This window comes from Ochlerotatus camptorhynchus, unplaced genomic scaffold (assembly GCF_037179485.1).
Source record: "Ochlerotatus camptorhynchus isolate MF236.1 unplaced genomic scaffold, CSIRO-AGI_Acam_v1.1 ptg000094l, whole genome shotgun sequence".
Lineage (NCBI taxonomy): Eukaryota > Metazoa > Arthropoda > Insecta > Diptera > Culicidae > Ochlerotatus > Ochlerotatus camptorhynchus.
Window position 1 is genome coordinate 4,177,417 of NW_027040584.1, and position 18,929 is coordinate 4,196,345.

The following is an 18,929-nucleotide window of genomic DNA, read 5'->3' on the forward strand; positions in this document are numbered from 1 at the left end:
TTCTTCCGGCAATCAAGATTAACTTCCACTCAATCCATTATTGGTCGAATAGTCAGATCGTTCTTGCATGGCTAGAGAAGCGCCTATCTCAACTTGACGTTTTTGTTCGGAACCGAGTTGCAGAAATTCTTGATTATTTTGTTGGCCGAAACAGTCCTTTTCAGGGCTATGAGTTAAGTGGAATTTTAGTCGAGTTTTTTTGTGTGTTCCTGTTGGCATTCCAACAGGGGGAATTGGCCAAATCAGCTGGAACCCTCCGAGCCGAGGATTGCCACACAATCTCCAGTGTCCATGATTGGACACGGTGATTATTTTAATTATCATAGTAACATTTGCACATTCGTGCAATTTTCAATAGTGACATTTTGAAAAATTACAAAGTCTTAATTTTAGCAGATGCGTAGAAATATTTCTGGTCGATAGGTGATAACATTATTGAAATTGGTCCAAGGACAGCTGAGTTATTAACGTTCAAAATCTTTCATAATTTCGTTACAAGTTCCATTTTCGCTTTTCACAAAGTATACCCCTATATAGAAACCACAGACGTAGTCCTACGTCAAAACATAAACTAAATACGTACCAGGTTTTGAACCTGGAACCGTGTATGTAAGACCAATATCCATTTGATAACGGTGATGCATACCTGGGACGGGACTTGACAATCGGGTAGCGATTTCGAGCCAGTTTGTGATTGGTCGATTTGACAGTAGCAATGGTGGAATAAAAAGGAAACAGGGATCGCATCCATCTGGCTGGCAGTGATGCCGGGATCAATGCTGACGTCAATGGCGTTGTTAATTGTTTATATTTGCGAAAGGAAAATTGAACAATCGAGTGCACTGCGTGTTTTAAGCGATGTATATTGTTGTTTGTTTATGGTTGTTTTTATTGTGTTGAGCAAAAATGATATAGAAGCTGCTAAACTGCGGTAGAAACTTCGAATAAAATCCAAATTAAAATAGAAAAATATTTTACATTCCCGGCATCATTGGTCAACTCCGTCAAACACCACGCACAACTTTCCGAAGGGTATTCTTCAAAAACATTAAGAAGAGTGAGAAGCTCGATTGTCAAGTCCCGTCCCGGATGCATACATGCGTGGCTTATTAAAAGTGAAAGTAACCTCGGAATGGGCGTGACTCTCCAGACATTCTGAAATGGGTTGCTGGATCTGCAATAGAACTATCACTTTCTAGAGAGAGTTCTTCCATAATAAGACGGCCGGCCACACACACACACAAGCCCCCCAATGGTTCCGCAAAACCGGGTACAGATAGGCCTTTTTAATTCATCACCAACGTAGAGGACACCACACGAGTTCGAGAGAAAACGCTAACCAAACCGTTTGTTTACACCAGAAGAAGGATTTATCAAAAACGCAAATTTGAGTATCATTAATTGAACATCTTGCAAAATTCCATCAGTAATTGTCTTATTTTACGATTTTCCACACATCTGAACTGATTTGCACCTAACCTGTTCACACACAAGAAATCCGGAAGATCATAACCTCTAAGGCACTATTGGAATTTTGCATTTTTCTTAAAAAAATATTGCTGAATCCTTGCAAAAATGATACAGAATTAATTTTTTCAACTATAGATCTAGTAGTACTAGAATTTAGACTAGAATAGGATACGTTAATCAATTTGCTTGGGACCAATAGGCTAGTCAAGTAGTGAGCCAATTTAAAATCGTTAGTTTCCACCAGTTTGTGGTTACAATTTCAAAGTATGTGACAGATGATAATGGTTCCTGATCTGTCAAATAATAATAATAATAATAATTAAAAAAAAACTGCTTATTTGAATCCAAGCAGCCTGGTGAAGCACTTTCCAACACATCATTCAACGGTGGTGGTCCACGCCGTGGATTCATTCGTATGAAGCTTCTTAATCCTTCTTGATCACCCGTCGAGCCTCTTCAGAATGTCACTCATCGCAGTCTGCATGAAGGTTCCAAAGCTCACCCAAGCAAGGGAACTATAGGTGGCGCTACTTGCGTTGTTATCGTCGGGTTGCTTCTCCTCAAGACGAATCAAAACTGAATGGTACTTATGCGCGGCCACACAGTGTTTAGGTCGCTGCGTGCGGGGCGCGATGGAAATACGTTTAGAAATTATCCTAATTAAAGAAGTACAGTACCGACCGTACACTCATCGTACGGTATAGACCTCTTTCGGTGGATTATTCGTCGGAACCGTGTAGTGATTGAAATGCCGTACCGTCCGCTCAAGGACACAACAGGTTTGGGTTACCGTGGGAACCATATGGATATGGGGCTTAGTTGATATAACGTTTCCAAAATGCTGAGATATGACAACATTGCAAAAATACAATTGCAATTTTACGTACACAGATAACAATATTTTGTAATTTCCAACTACAAACTGGAGCAGGTTTTAGAATATCAAATTTCACGTTTAACGATCAGTGATCCAATGAATTAAAGCTGAAATTCAAACCGTCGCACGGTGGGATGAAATCAAAAAAGTGGAATTTGACCGTATGTTACAAACTATTAAGAGAGCATTTTGATGTCTTCTAGAATGTTTCTTCATTTTTTGAGTACTTTATTTGAGTGGTGAAAGTTTTTGGATAAGGTGGATATACACTTAGATAAAATTGAAGAACATCTACATTGAACATTGTATATGAAGTCAATTAAAGAAACTTTGTCCAAGACGAAAATTTTCTATCCCTCAAGTGGACGAAGTTATATCAATCGGTGGAAACTAACGATTTTAAATTGGCTCACTACTTGACTAGCCTATTGGTCCCAAGCAAATCGATTAACGTACCCTATTCTAGTCGAAATTCTAGTACTATACTATATTTGTTTTGATTTGCTATGAAAAATTGACAGATAATATGAGGGAATATATTTGCCATATTATCATATTAACAATATGATCCACTCTTCAGGGCTGGTAGTGAGTCACTTTTTAGTGACTTGGTCACTTTTTTCAAGCCATTCACTAAAAAGTCTCTTTTTTAAGGTCAAGTCACTAAAGTCACTTTTTCTTGTAATCAATCACTATTTTCAACTTTTTTAGTGTGAATTTATTTCAATATTGATCATTCTTTGCTTTGTGACGTTTAATCGTCTTTCTCTATCTACTCATTTTTCGAAATCAAATTTCCAGAGTTTTTTAGGTTTTTCCAGAACTTTAACGGATAAATTCAAGGCTTATAATAAGAAAACTATTTTTAAAATGCGTTCAAAATATGCTTTTTCTGAAAGATCCAAAATAAAAGTGATTAATTAAAAAAAAATAATCAGTTTTAAAGAAACAACTTTATAATCAAATCCATTGAATGTTGAAGTTTAGCGCTTACTTAATTTACTTAAATTAACTTCACTTCAATAAAGTTAAAAAAAACCTACCAAGATCTAAAAATATTCAATGTCTTGTAGTTTCGTTTTCCATGTACATGTTCAAGATATTGAAAATTTTCAAAGTGCCTGAATTAAGGAAAACATTAAATGATTTATTTCAAGTTCGTAATTAACTTTATGAAAGATTAGAGATCTTCATTGCAGTCCCATTAACTTCACAACAATTGAAGAAAATGAAAATGCTGAGAATTTTAGTAAAGCTCCATATACAAACTACGGTAACATAAGGGAAGTTAACTCACTGAAATTATGGGGAGCTTAACATACTAAAATTTTCAGGAACTTTTATGAAGCTCATAAAATTTCAGAGCACATCACAGGTGTTAAAAGCTAGATCTAGAGATCTTTGGGGAATTTCAGGTCCTAAGAGCAGTTCTTATGACTTTAGTTCAGAAGAGTTCAAACTTGTTGGAGCAGTTTAAATATCTATAATCGTAAATTTAGAAAAATTGAGAACCCTTAAGATGTTCCCAGAATTTCAAGGATGTACAGAGACCATCAAAGAATTTATGAAAACTTCACAGTAGTCCAAAGAATGTCAGGGAAATTTGAGAACATCAAGACAGATCAGAGAATAAAAGGGCAGTTCAATTAATTTCGAGAAAATTGTAGAAACCTTAAGGAAGTTCCGGAAACTTCAGCAAAGCTCCGATAGAACTTCTGGAACGGGATACAAATTATATGAACACCTGGAAAACGTGAGAGTATTTTAAGGGTTTTATGTCATGGAGATTTGAAGAACTTTAAAAAATGCGAAAATTTAGCTAAGTTGATTAGAGAATATCAACGTTCCATAAATTTAAAAAAAATGCGAGAACTTTTAGCAAGCAGCGATAAATATCTTTAAGAAGCTCCAGAAAACTTCGAATTAAGATAGTTTCATTGAGTTTCAGCGAAGTTCCGAGTACTTCGAGGACGATCAAATAGCTTCAGAATAATCTCATCAACTTAAGCAAATTTGCAGCGACTTACAAAGAATTCCGTGGAATTATGGGGTATTCCAAGAATTCTGTGATTCATCCAAAAACGGCAGGAAATTTTGAATATATATATATCAGAAAATTTGCCAGATTATTAAACAAATTTAGAGAACTTCAGGTAAGCATAGTTCAGGGAAAATAAGTGAGCGTTTTTAATGGTTAGAATACTTATGGAAAATTGTAGAAACTTCAAGGCAAATCAATTAATTTCAATAAAATTGCAGGTTTTTAAAATATACTGATCAATTCAGGACTGTCTAGAGAACTTAAATTCACTAATCGTGTAGGTAGTTTTAATAACACCAAGAAAGTCTAGACTATTGAAGAAGTTTTAAATTAGTGTCGATAGTTTAATGAAAGTTGCATGAACTTCAGAAAAATCATGAGAACTTCAGTGGAAATCATAAAACTATATTAATTATTTCGTTCTAATTCCATGGAAACTGCAGGAGCACAAAAGTCCCAGAAATTTAACTTCATATAAATCTATGGAGCTTAAGAGGAGATCCGCGAACTTCAGGAATTTTTATGAACATTAGCAAAATGCGGGAGCATTTGAAAGAAGTTTAGTAAGCTCCGAAAATTGAAGGAATTTCAGGGAGAGTCATTAGTCATTAGTTTCAGAAAATTAGTGGGAAATTTATTGCAGTTCCCAGATTTTCATATAACTTCAGAGACGTTAAAAATTTAATTGAGGTCTTCGCATAAGTTCAGAAGTTCACTAAAGCTTAAACATTTTAAGGACGGTACAATTAAATTCAGCGCAGTACATCAAGCTTCATGAGAACTGCAAAAACGTTAGAGCAGTTTTGAAAATGTCAGAAAAGAACAGAGAACCTCAGAGCAGTTCCATTATCATAAGAGAAGTCACAAAAAGTTTAAAGAATTTAGAGACCTTCAGCGAATTGTTAAACCTTTAGAAGAGATTCATGATCGTTAGAAAAATTAAGGAAACTTTAGGAAGTCCTATAATGTTCAGAGAAGTTTAAAAATTTGATGAGGAGTATTGTGAGTAGGCTAGTTTATTAAACTAGAACAGAACTTCAAGGCAGATTGATTAACTTCAGGAAAAATTTGGGAAGTTCTCAGAATAGTCCATTCCATATTCAATGGAAATTTCGGTGAAGCTTTCCTCCTAATTCAATTTTCTTTTAGTTTTCCTCGAAATTACGGAAAGGTTATCAGAATATTCATTGAATTCATTTCAGATTTCCTTTTGAATCTCACTCCTTCCCTTGGAATTCTACTGACATTGAAAGTCTCCTAAGAATTCATTGACATTTCTACTCACAAATTCCTCAGATTTCTTCTCATAATTTGTTTGGCAAACTCTCCTGAATTTATTTTCCGAATTCTTTTGAAGATGTCCTGGAGTTATTCTCAGATTTAATTGTGATCTTTCTATTAGTATTTTCAAAAAAAAACCAAGGACTTATGCTCCGAATTTATTTGCTCCCACAAACTTTATGAAATTATCCTCAGAATGCCCTTGAAATTTTCCTTTGAATTTCACAGGAGTTGTGCTCCTCAGAAATTCCTAAGAGTTTGCAATAAAATTTACTTTTAATTCAATTCAGCGTCACTTTTTAGTCACTATTTCTACAACTATAAGTTTAATATTTCAAATGAATGTATTTCAGCATTTTATTTTATTTGATGACAACAGTGTCATGTCAGACAAATTTTAAAATAATATACACAATGTTATTAATGAAAATAATTTGACTCTTACTTTCGTAATAAGTGCTATATTCGCACCCCTCGAATGTAATTGAATGATTGTTGCTGACCTTTATCAACGCTAGATGGTGCGTGAAGCAATATTTTGCGCGTCGCCATTACAACATTTGGAAAAGGCATGAATGGATCATATTGTTAATATGATATATTTGATGAGGGGTTCGTGGATTTTCCTATGTTTCGACGGATGTATCGATTAGTTTGGGACGGTCTTGACGATGCTATGGCGTCGGTAGAATTGCAAGTTCTGCATGCTATTTACAACTGGTGTCGTTGATTCACAAGGATTCAGCAAATCTAGGGTTGTAGTGAAGCGATGGCGGTTTTGTTTTGGTTTTGGTGACGTTGTGAAAGGCGTGTGATTTTCCTGAGAACAAGCTCATCTCCTATTGGGAAGATTTCCCAAACGCGTCGCGAGCGCAAGTACGCATCTTTCTAGTGCACCGCGAGTGAAAGCCGGCTCCGTAGCTGCGAAAACCAAGTGAAAAGGGTTGCTGGATCGCCATTGTGGGGAGCAGGAGCTATTTGCTTCCCTGGCTAACCAAAAAGGATCAGGTAAACACCCGCCGTCCTGACTGCGGTGGCTCAGCCAATAGGCCTTTTTAATGCACCACCAACGTAGAGAGCGCCACGCGAGTTCGAGAAGAAACGTCAACCAAACCGTTTGTTTACATCAGAATAACTATTTTTCACAACACAAATTAGAGCATTTTTAATTCAATATCTTGCCAATTTCCATCGGTCATTGTTTTATTGTACGATTTTCCACAGATCTGAACTGATTTGTACCTTAACTATTCACACACAAGAAATCCGGAAGATCATAAACACTAAGGCACTTTTCTAATTTTCCATTTTTCTCAAAAAAAAAAAAAAAAAAATATTCCTGAACACCAGCAGGATCTTTGCAAAAACGTTACAGAATTAAATTTTTCAACTGTAGATCAAGTTTTGGAGCATTTCTGATAAATCAATTTATCAGGAAAAGTAAAAACAGTGTTCCGTTTCCTGTCTCACGGTAGAAATTTCTGCTCACAACACTCTTTTTGACGTTTTCCTATTCATCACCAGAGGTTGAATCGATCGTTTCGTTTCTATTAAAAAGGCGTATAGAGCCAGTCTCGCCACCGCAGTTAATCGTCAAGCAGGACGAAACAGGCAGTACCAGAGGTGGGTTCGCCTGAGCAGAAAACACTACGGTGTCTGCCGGGGTTGCCTACGACGTGTAGGCAATCCGGTGATTCGTCACCAACGTCGCCGGGGGGGTTCCAATAGACGAGCCCCGCTCATCCCCCCGCTAATTGTCAAGGACCGCTGCTAAGCAGCCGAAGAACAAGATCGCTCAGCACAGGCCGTGCTTTGTAGCAGCAGAACCGCCGCCAGACCGTCATCGAAGGGCCCCACCGAACAGCAGCAGCAACAGCGAGGAGAAGGACACAGATAAGTGGATAATAGACGTCTAAAATTGCATTTTCCTTTTGTTGTTTTGTTTCACCCAAATCCGAACGTCTTTGGGGGAAGTACCCTTGCTCGAGGCCGCCGGGGTAAAATCGGGCCAGCTATAGGCTGGCAGGTAAGCCGCAGCTTACAGACTCTATCACCGAACATGATGCAATTCTGCACAACTTGAAGACTGCCTTTTTGAACAACTGGATCATCGATCACCTTGGAATGATTGGGCCATCCTTCATTAATTTGTAACACCATCGATTGAAGAACAGGATCTTTTGAGGTTTCAGCAGTAATCATTTCAGACGCCACTGGGAGACTTGAAGTACAATCGCTGAGAACGGCAGCTTCCATTTGTTCTTACATGGAATTTCATCAAACGTGAAAGGAATTCAGCGTGTCCAAATTCCTCAGTCGACACAAACTGGATGTCAAAGTTGTACGGCATCAATGTGAGAGCCCAGCTTAAAGCATCCTTTGGAACCGTTTTACTGCAAAAACTAGAGCCAAGGCTTCTTTCTCGACTTGACCGTAGTTCTGCTCTGCAGCAGTCAGTTATCTTGATACAAGCGCGAAAGCCTTCACTGATCCATTAGAGAAGCGATGCATAATAACAGCGCCAACCACATCTTTGGATGCGTCACCTGCTTCTATGATTTCCTTGTTCGGGTTGAAGTTTTTTAGTAACAAGTCAGAAGTGAGTAGAGCTTTGAACTTCTCGAATGACTTTTGACATTCCATTCCTACATCAGGTTTTTCTTCAGCAAGCTGTCCATCGGTGCCCTAAGCACCTTCATTTGCTTGACAAAACGTCCATAATAATTGATAGCCCCAAGGTACGATCGAAACCATCTTTGTCGATGATGTGGCCTCGGAACTTGATTTGCGAGATACCAAAACGGCACTTGTCGAATCTAAGGTGGAAAACGTCGTTCCAGAACTTCATTGAGGCTTCGGTCAATTTGTGATTCTTCATCAACCGCGACTTGCAGGTCAAGTTGGAAGAAATACCGGCAGCCAGCCAGGTCAGCAAAAATATCATCTGGATGTGGAAGTGGGTGACCTTCCGATTCTACCGAATAGTGGCCACGAATTCCAACAGAAACGTTGTCGGATTTCCGGACCACAACTATCGGAGTTGTTCAGTCAGAAAACTTCACTGGCGAAATGATTCCGTTTTCTTGCAGTCGTTGAAGTTCGGCATCGACCTTTAGAAGTGCTGCATAAGCCACCGGTCTTCTTGAACAGTACACGGGACGGACGTTGGGCTTCAAATAGAGTTTTACCTTCGCTTTAAACAGTGCATCGACCAAGTGTGCTATGGACAGTGTCTTCCGGTCCAGCGAGTTGAATGGAATCGAACACAGATCAAATAACTTGATTGTTTCAATTCCCAGGATATTCAAATCAGGGTTGATGACACGTAGGCAACTCCTGTATTCTTCACACCTCGGATGGTAAATTCACACCAACAATGCTGATCTTGTCTCCAGAAGCGCTGATTGCCGTTATCTCAGTTTCCTTGAAGCTTGGATTCCGATTGCTTCCCACGTGTGTGTTGATATGACCGTGACATCGTTGCCATTGATTCCAACAGAAACGTATTTCCTCTTGCCTTGAAGATCGATACGCTCGATGGAAATTCCTTTGAACTTGATGAACTCCTTGGGCTTGGATTTTTCGAACTTCTTTCGAGGTTTTGGTTTTGATTCGGAAATTGACCAATTTACCCTTCTTTATGCCCCTTGCGTTTGCACTTATTGCAGTTGTGGTCTTGATAGGGACATTACTTCACAAAATGCATAAACGGCGTTAACGACGGATTTCTCTCTGCTTTAAGTTGTTGAACCGATGGCACTCTTCGACGAGACTTTCCAAGGTGAGCTTTGAAACTTCCGCCGGCGGAGCATTCTCTTCAGCTTCCAGCTTACCGATTGATCGGGTACGGATGGCTGCATTTCGCGGAGACTGTAGACCACAAACAAAACGTTGTGCCGTCCGATAACTTGGAGAGCTTCGCAGTGTTTATCTATGGAGGCAGCAAAGTTTGAAAAATCGTCAGCATCAGTCTTCATGTGTTAAAGGCACAGGAACCGATCGTTGAAAAGGGAGGGCTTGCGACCGTAAAGCGTCTTGAGTTTCTTCACCGTTTCGTCCCGGACAAAATCGCGTGGATGATTTGGCAGGATACTATTGACGTGCCGTTCATCGAACTGGGTGCCAATCTTCCTCAAGAGTAGCCTCAACTTCGCGGGGTCGTCCAGATTCTTGCCGTCGATCTTGAAAACATCTTCGTAGCGGGTGTACCAAGCGTCGAATGATACTCCACCATCAGAATCGTATTAGAAGCATACACGCTAACTTGAATGTACCCATTAATGGTTGAAAAAGACCCATTTTGAAGAAAAGTGGCTTAACTCATTAAATGAGTAAATTTTTTACGCATTAATGAGTATCTGTTACCCATTAATGAGTAATTGTTAATCATTAATGGGTAACAGATACTCATTAATGGGTAAAATTGTTTAATCATTAATGAGTTAAGCCACTTTTCTTCAAAATGGGTCTTTTTTTACTCATTAATGAGTACTTTCAAGTTAGCGTGTAGAGGTAACTCTAAGACCATAAGGTGTCGAAGAAAAGCTCGGGTACTCTGTTCGGTCTCAAGCAAATCGATGCACCCCTCGAAACATAGGAAAATTCACGAACCCCTCTTTTTATATGTCAAACTTTCATAGTGAATCAAAACAAACATAGTGTAGTACTAGAATTTAGACTAGACTGGAGTACGTTAATCGATTTGCTTGGGACCAATAGACTATTCAAGCAGTGAGCCAATTTGAAATCGTTAGTTTCCTCCGGCTGGTAGAAGTCTTCAATTCCTGTGGCCAACGGTTCGTCAACTCTTCCTGGTTGGTTGACCTGACCGGTCCAGTTGATGCGTTGGATCTGTTCTTGTTGAAGGGCTCGTTCAAATCCTGGTTTTACATGATCTGAATTGATTTGAAGTGACTCGAACTTGTCCTCGTCGCTGTTGGTTAACTAGGTCTACATACTTCGAAGGTCCGAACATTAATGAATGTAGAAGATAGTTGTGCCAAATACCTTGATTATGCATAGGCTTCTAAGATGTACGTTTCATGTGATTACTATGCAACAGTTACGAAGATTCTGACCACGTAAAAAAACCATCTCCGGATAGAACAGTGGTTGAGGGTTTGGCTTATCATGGTTAGGATCTGGATTCACATCAAGTTTCGATAGCTTTCGTTTGATTGGATTGTATAAATGACTCTCTTCCCGGTAAGTATTTTTAATTTGTTTGGCGAGTTGATTACAAACAAACTATACACATTCCTCAGTGTCTACTAGATGGAACTCAATTGTTCTTTTGGGCTGTTGATAAACTACGAAGACCGATATGGATGTTTTAAACCGATTGTTAGAGGTGGTCGGGGGCGCACATATGAAAATTCAGAGAGTAACCAACTCTCATTTTAGCAGCACTGACGTTTCGTGCCATTTTTAGAATGTTAAAATTTGGAATTTACGAAAAGCCTTTCAACGTTTTCTAGGCTGTTTGGGGTTTGCCAGCTTCTAATGTTTTAGAGATCTCTCGCTTACACTACTAAGCAATCGAATCTACCTCAGTAGCATAAAGATGCACTTTTTGTAACAGCATAATACAAATTTTCATTCGGTTGAATCGCCAACCAAGCTATCTGCCACGAATAGCCAACCAAGAAAAATTCAATGAAGTTTCATTCCAGCTATTTCACAATGAACCTAAAACCCTCATTACCAATTTCCGCACCATCAACGAATCCCAAACGGTGGTGCCAGATAAGATGGAGTGTGTCTTTATTCCGCTCTATTTACGACGCGGGTCGATCTCGAACCGAGAAGAAGTCGCATTCATTCCCGGCTGATGCTGACTGATGCTGCTATAACCAAACATCAAACCCAGCACAACAACAAGTGTGCCATTCGCATCCGCGTGTCTTCTGCGTCTCCGATGCTATACGTTCACGGACAACCGGGACCTGCATCCAACCGAATCGACCGAAAACAAGTGCATTTTTTGCGGCCCAAACTTCGGGATCTGACAGATTGCTCGCATTTCCTGGGAAGCCGAAAGTGATCAGCGATCGAGAGCAGTTGGCAACACTGGCAGCTACGCAGTTTGATGAGATGAGATCCATTCCGATGATGATGAACACGTGCACCTTCCCGCGTCCCGTCTGACTTCGGCTTGGATTCAGTTCACTTGGGATTAAATGTTGACGATATCCATCGAAGCATTACATACGAACGATCACAAACTCAGCACTTAATTAGCGCACTTCTTTCGTCCGTTTCCCTTGCTACACTAATGATGATGAATATTTCGCCGCAGAAACCACACCGCGCGTAGTATTCCTTTGGATGAGCGAACTAATGATTGCGAATGTTGGTAACTTGGCAGCGACTATTTCTTATTTTCTTTTATCAAACTTGTTCAAAAATAAGTTCAGCTTTGACACCTTTCCGGCTGCAGCGGCAGCCGGTTAAAAGTGAAAATGGTTATTTTTAAGTTGGAAACCGCAAAATAAGCGGAATCCTGCTCGGCTGGGAATGATTTATGATGTAAACAAATGGCTGCCATGGTGATAGTCGACCGCGCGGCGCCATCTTCTGTCGATTTTCGGAACGTTGATTTTTCCAAAGTGGAAAGCGAACACTGACGTGCCACCAATGCCAGATGCGCCGGGTTAGGTCAAGAAACGGCACTAATAAAGTTGATATTAAACATTCACATCGTCATGATCGCCGCCGTCGTTGTGCGGCATTCTTGACAGAATCAGGTCTAGATGGGAAACATATGATCGCCGGCAGCGACAAGACATCCAATATCGTTCGCGGAACGGCTCCCGCTCTCTCTCTCTCTCCCATTTGATATTTAATATTTTTTTTTCTGCTGCGCCAACGAACGTCATCGTCAGCATCGTCATGACCATCGTGATGTGTCCCTTAAGGAGGGATTTTAATTATGCAGGGTACTATTCTGCCATATAGCACGACATTATAATTGAATTTGCCCAGTTCCATCAGCGGATGATCCATCTTCACGTCTACTAAGTAGTTTCATTTCTCGTTCCGCAGATCACCAACAGATAAGAAGAAAAATCACATCAAACGGCCGATGAACGCGTTCATGGTCTGGGCCCAGGCGGCACGACGCGAAATGTCCAAGCAGGAACCGAAGCTCCAGAACTCGGAAATTAGCAAGGATCTGGGCAAGATGTGGAAGTAAGTGTTGGTTTTCAGGCTTTTCGTAAACTGCTGAATATTGTAGAGTTAAGACGATCTTGGTTTCAAAGAATGGGCGGTCGATTCACCATTAAATGTTTAACTATAAGCAAACGTAACTCTTTGGACAACCTAACATTACGGAATTCAGCAATGGCATCTTGTGAACTGGTTTACAAAGTTACAAACAATGTAGCATACCTACACACTTGGAAAAATTGATGTAAATTTAGGAGCTCGAAGACTGAATAGATAATAGATGCGAAATTCAGCTCAATCAAACGTACTTTCGAACTTTTCAGTTTCGGAACACTTAATTTTACAAGACATGTTTGTTTACGTCTCATTCTTTATGTCAAAGATGGATTCCATCACGTGTAAGATTAGGTATTTCTAAGTGTGTATAAGAAAATTGGATTCTTAGGAAACGTCAATACGATCGGATACAGCAAATTTGTGTATTATTCAGTATTCAGTTCCAACCAGGATCGGGTATCACGACCGGGTTTGCTTGTTTTCTGATCTGACAAACGTCAGTTTGCTCGTTTGTTTATCAAAATCTTGGAAGTTTGCATTAAACTACACAATAAGATATAACTAATTTTACATGTGAAGGAATCCATATTTGAATAAGATATAACTTATTTTACATGTGAAGGAATCCATATTTGAAATAACACTGAAAAGTTCGATATTCGAAGGAAAGTATGTTTGATTGAGCTGAATTTCATGTCTGTTATGACTCAATTTTATGTCCAAAATTGACGCTTGTATACCCGCATAAACGCGAACCATCACATGACCTTACCGATAATGGTTATAAATTGTTTATAATCCCTGCTAAACTTCAACTGAAATGGTTATGGAACTTTACATGAACGTTTGTGTGATAAAGTTTTAACCTTATGTATTATGGTTTTTTGGAAGCGGACCTTACACATAATGGGTTGTTAAGAACCATTACCATTCCAAATTCTTGTTTTCTCCATACATTTTCGGAAAGAGAACTATATTAGAACGTTTTTACTTATGGTTTGAGAACATTAATGGTTATGGTTATGGTAGTCAGTAAGGTCTATTAATGGTTTTGTATTATCACTCAACTTTACGTGAAATATATCGTGAATTGGCAATCAGTAATTTACAGGCAACCAATTCGCGATATATTCCACATAAAGTTGATCGATGTTACAAAACCATTCATGGACCTTACTGGCTACCATAACCATTACCATTAATGTTCTCAAACCATAAGTTAAAAGGTTTTAGTATAGTTTTCTTTCCTAAAATGTATGGAGAAAACAAGAATTTTGAATGGTAATGGTTCTTAACAACCCATTATTTGTAAGGTCCACTTCCAAAAAACTATAATACTTAAGGTTAAAACTTTATCATTAAACGTTCATGTAAAGTTCCACAACCATTTCAGTTGAAGTTTAGCAGGGATTTTAAACAATTTTAACCATTTTAGGTAAGGTCAATTTATGGTTCGCACTTATGCGGGTATGCTAGCCCTAATAAAATTTGTATGGTTATTTTGCTTAACGACGTGTTTGGGGTATCATCCAAACCATTTGTGGAAAAGTTCAACAATTTGGGTTATCGTTCGTTTATGGTATTTATTTATTAGGGAGTCTCAGAGCGCCTAACAATTTGCTATAACGACTAGTATTAATTCATTGTGACCCTCTGAAAGCAAAATTGACTGGTTTTATGTGTCAAAGAAATATACAATTTGCCCGAATCTGAAACAGATGACTAATGAGGACACATCTCTATCTAACCACCAGCATATAAAACTCAACAGCATATTCACTATCTTTCGGAGAGTGCATCACTAAGATTTTGGATCACAATTCTTTCTGCATGATGGGTTTGACATTTTCACTCCACAGTGTTCGGACGGTCCTGGATTGGGTCCTGATTGGCCTCCCGGGGTTTGGACTCGCTTGGTGAAGGACTGGCTTGGCGCAAGCCGTTGGAGGTTTGTATGGGGTTGCTGTGGGGTATCCGAACTTCTTGTTCATTGCCTTTTGGCCTTTTCCGTGTTGCACTGTTCAAAAGTTCTGTGGCTGAATTTTCTCAGCTATAACTTTGCAGAATATAGTTTTTAAGTCTAACGTCAATTAAAATAGTTGTTAATTGTTTAAGGGATTGATAGTCTTGCGGCATGATCAGGCTACTGTTTTGTTGGCAACACTGTGTTCTGCAGTGTGACATAGTAGCCATGATTTTTGTGCTCTATTGGCGTTGACGGCACCGTCAAAAAATTTGCTAGCAAATATAGACAGTTCCGGAGTGATTTGAGATTTGGGCGTAATTGTATTTTTAAACAACACGTCAATCTCCGATTTATCGCGAATAAAAGCTCAATTTTGAAAACTAATAACACTATGAGGTAGAGGTATAATTCCTCTATCATTTGGTATAGTTTGTTTATAAGATTGAGCTTTTATTCGCGAGAAATCGGCGATTGACCTGTTTGTTTACAAATACAATTACGCCCAAATCTCAAATCACTCCGGAGTTTCTTATGGTAATAAAAGTCCGCCATGTTTCACGCACAGTCTGACGTTTGCTTATGGATTTTCTCATAGGAGGAAAGAGCTACAGAGTCGCCGTTAACGCCAATTCTACGTGCCGGAAACACCAGTGTTGCCTGCTGGACAGTTGATTGAGCATAATCATGGGACGTTAGTTGCTTGGATCATTAATAGCTGTTGATGCTTATATTCTATCGAAAAGTGGTCTTACACAGAGTTGTGGCTGAGAGAGTTTGCATCGGGCTCAGTTATAGTTTTTGAAGTGGAGCGATACTGTGGATTGATGGATGGATATGAGCAGAATGTTTGGTTTTCCCATAGTAATTTTAGATTTTGCATAAGTCTAATAGCCACTGAGAGAGTAGGTATATCCCATTATTCAGGTTCGTCTGACATACGACAGGTATAGATTGGACTTCGTCTTGTGTATTGATTTTACGTTAATCGGCTGAGCGGCCTTTGATGATTCGAGCAGACGTTTAATATTTTGTGGACAAAATTTAAACGTTGGTTCCAGTCGTTAGGGCTGCTGGGAAGATTACCGAAATTACTTCTATTCAGGTCAATGTCAATATTAATGCTCTTCTGCTAACCAACGATCCTGTCAATGTCAATGTCAATTAGTTATATAATAAGCTTATTAATAGAAATGAGTGTAAATCGATTCTAAACTTTATCTAACTTAACCCAAAAATCACCTTTAAAATACTATACTAGTTTGTAATGTGTTTTGAGTAGGTATCAGAAGCATAAATAAGAATAGTTAATAATAATTACCAGAAATCACAAATGATACAAATTAGTTTCCATAGACTTTTGATAGGACGGTCTTTAATCATTTGTTTGTATGTTGGATTTTCAATCTTTTCAATAACAAGCCTCAAATTTAATGCACTAAAGTTACGTCTCGTATTGGATAATTTTCTATAGGAACTTACATATTAATATTAACAAAATTAATTGTTAAATAACACCTTCTTTTCTTGGTGAAATTTTTCTCTTCACATGATTACAACCTATCTCACATCACATTAAATCTTAATAAGGGTCCTTATATCAAATCCAACGGCATCGTAAAAATGAGTTCAGAGGAGGCAGCTCCTACACCAGGACCATATCTATCGACCCATCAACTTATGAACCGGCGACCAACGGCTTTACTTCCCTTCCGAAGGAAGGCGTGATCAGAGATGTTATGCCTCAGAACATCCCGGCAGCGCCGACTGGGATTGAACCCAGGCCTGCTGGGGTGAGAGATAATCACGCTTACCACTACACCACCGGCGCCGCTTACGGTTGAGAATTAGTTTCTCGAACAATTTGAACAGCGCTGAAAGGAGGCTGATTGGCCTGTAGCTGGAAGGTAGTCATGGATCCTAAGCGGGTTTGCGGATTGGTATGATTTTTGCTACCTTCCAGATACTTGGAAGGTAGTGCAGTTCCAAGCATCTGTTGAAGATATCAGTCAAAAGAATTAGAATCTTGGTGTCGTGGCAGTGAAGATGGTGTACTCAACTACTTCTGCATTACCGATGGATTAAAATATGGTTGCTTCCGTAACATAGTTTCCGCTTGACGATAGATACATTTTGTGATTGGGTGGATCTGAGGACAATTGGGTGGGTTAATGTAACCTGATTGAAGTGCATTTTGGCAAACTTCTCATGGTATATCATCCTTCGAACCTGGTTAAAACATGCGTATACAGGTTTCAAACACATACATAGCCATCTGATTCAGATTTAGCGACATTTTTGGATGCTGCAGGTACGAAGCAAACGAATTCATCGAAGGAAGGATTCGGTTTGTCTTTTCCGTAATAACAAGATGGACGGAATCCTTCCACATCCTGCCAGTTATAGCCGTTCGATCCATCTTTCCATCGTTCGATTGCATCTTTCAAGTTGCAAATGTTAAATAACAATCCTTTTCCTCCCCGATGACCGTGAAGACGTGGCTGGCACCGTTATTAACCTTGAAAGTAATGATTAGTCGATTTGTTCATACTGAGAATGGATTGGAAATCTCAAGCCCCATCTACCCAATGAGGTAAATACAAGGTGGGGAGCAACGCATATTGCCAATGTGTTAGTAGGGAAACAAAACAAAAACAAGTTTAGGCAGGTTTGGTGACGTCACTACTTGAAACTGCACAGCAAAAAAATAATTTTGATATCACGTCAAAGTGGATGCACTACAATCATGTCGAAAATATGGTGTAATATTACTTGCTAAAAAGGACAAAATTATCATTAATACAATGCATGAACTGACATTACATTGCTTTTACTGCATTTGTTTATTTATGTGGTCATAAAAATTACATGAAATTTTCGACATAATTGTAGTGCATCCACTTTGATGTGATATCAAAATTATTTTTTTGCTGTGTGGTTATTCTGTTGTTGTGAAGGAAATTGTGTTTGCTGGTAGTTATTCAATTAAATGTGATTGAATATCACTCAAAATGTTGCAATGGTTCCAGAGCAGCGATTATCAGATAAACCATTTGTGGAATAGTTCTACCATCGGGGTTGCTGCTCGTTTATGATACCTATTTGTTTATTAGGGTCCGTGTTCACCCAGGGGGTGTGTGCTATGAATCTGCCATAGAAACCTGTTTTTATAAAAGTAAGAAAAATGTCATTCAAGAAGAGGTTACAAAGTATGCGTTTGAAACATAAAACCTGTAAATTTTACTTTCTATTAGTCACAATCATGGCATCTAATTATTTCGTAATTAAAAAAAAAACATTGTTTTAGCTGAAATGAGTATTTGCAACCCTGTATATAGTAGTTACAAAAATGCTTCAGTCTTTTTTAATTCTTACTCACTAATGCACTTCTTTGATCCACGTTTGTGGAACTATTTGCATCATTTTGATTTACTTCACCGTTTATTTTTTGTGATTTGAGCCACTGAAGGCTTGACTTCGCCTACGGTTTTTACCTTTTTGTAATTTGCTTTCCAGTATTTGTTTCTTAATATGACGTACTCGAATTGCAACAAGTACATCTTCTGGCAACTGCGGAATCTGATTTCTGCATTGATTTTCGCAAAGTCCTTTTACTTATTTTTTTTTTTCTTTTTAAGCCAATTTCATTTTCTTTTGGTCTAGTTTTATGCATGTACAGGGGTTGTGAGAAATATAGGGTACTACCAAAATTTTGTCCAACTTATGACTGTTGAAACTTCGTTTAATATAGTTCGATTTTTGATCTTCAAGAAACATTCGCCTAGAAAACTAATCAAGTTTTATGGTGAGGCAATGGAAGTGACCATGTTTATCGGATACCGGAGATATTCTGGGTTTCCTGAGGGCATGTCTAAATTGCTAAATTTGTGATGAGTTTTTGTCAGAGTATCCGTTACTAATATGTGTTTTTTGTTCATACGCCAAAAATAGAACCATTTCCAAACCAAATGACGTACGAACAGCTAAAATCGACTCAGAATCAACCGAGATATGGCAATTTCCCTGGAATCGGTCCTGAGGGAGGGTTCTGAGTGCGGTCAGTTCTTTCA

At 38.7% G+C, this 18,929-nt stretch overlaps 1 protein-coding gene across 1 annotated transcript in view; it reads left to right on the forward strand.

Annotated features, from left to right (window-relative positions):
• The window catches only part of Sox100B, a 99,135-nt gene that overhangs the window by 48,625 nt on the left and 31,581 nt on the right, over nucleotides 1–18,929 (forward strand). Inside the window, exon 2 of the mRNA XM_065218879.1 lies at nucleotides 12,714–12,860. Coding sequence (XP_065074951.1) covers nucleotides 12,714–12,860 — 147 coding nt within the window. The remainder of the gene's footprint in view (nucleotides 1–12,713; nucleotides 12,861–18,929) is intronic.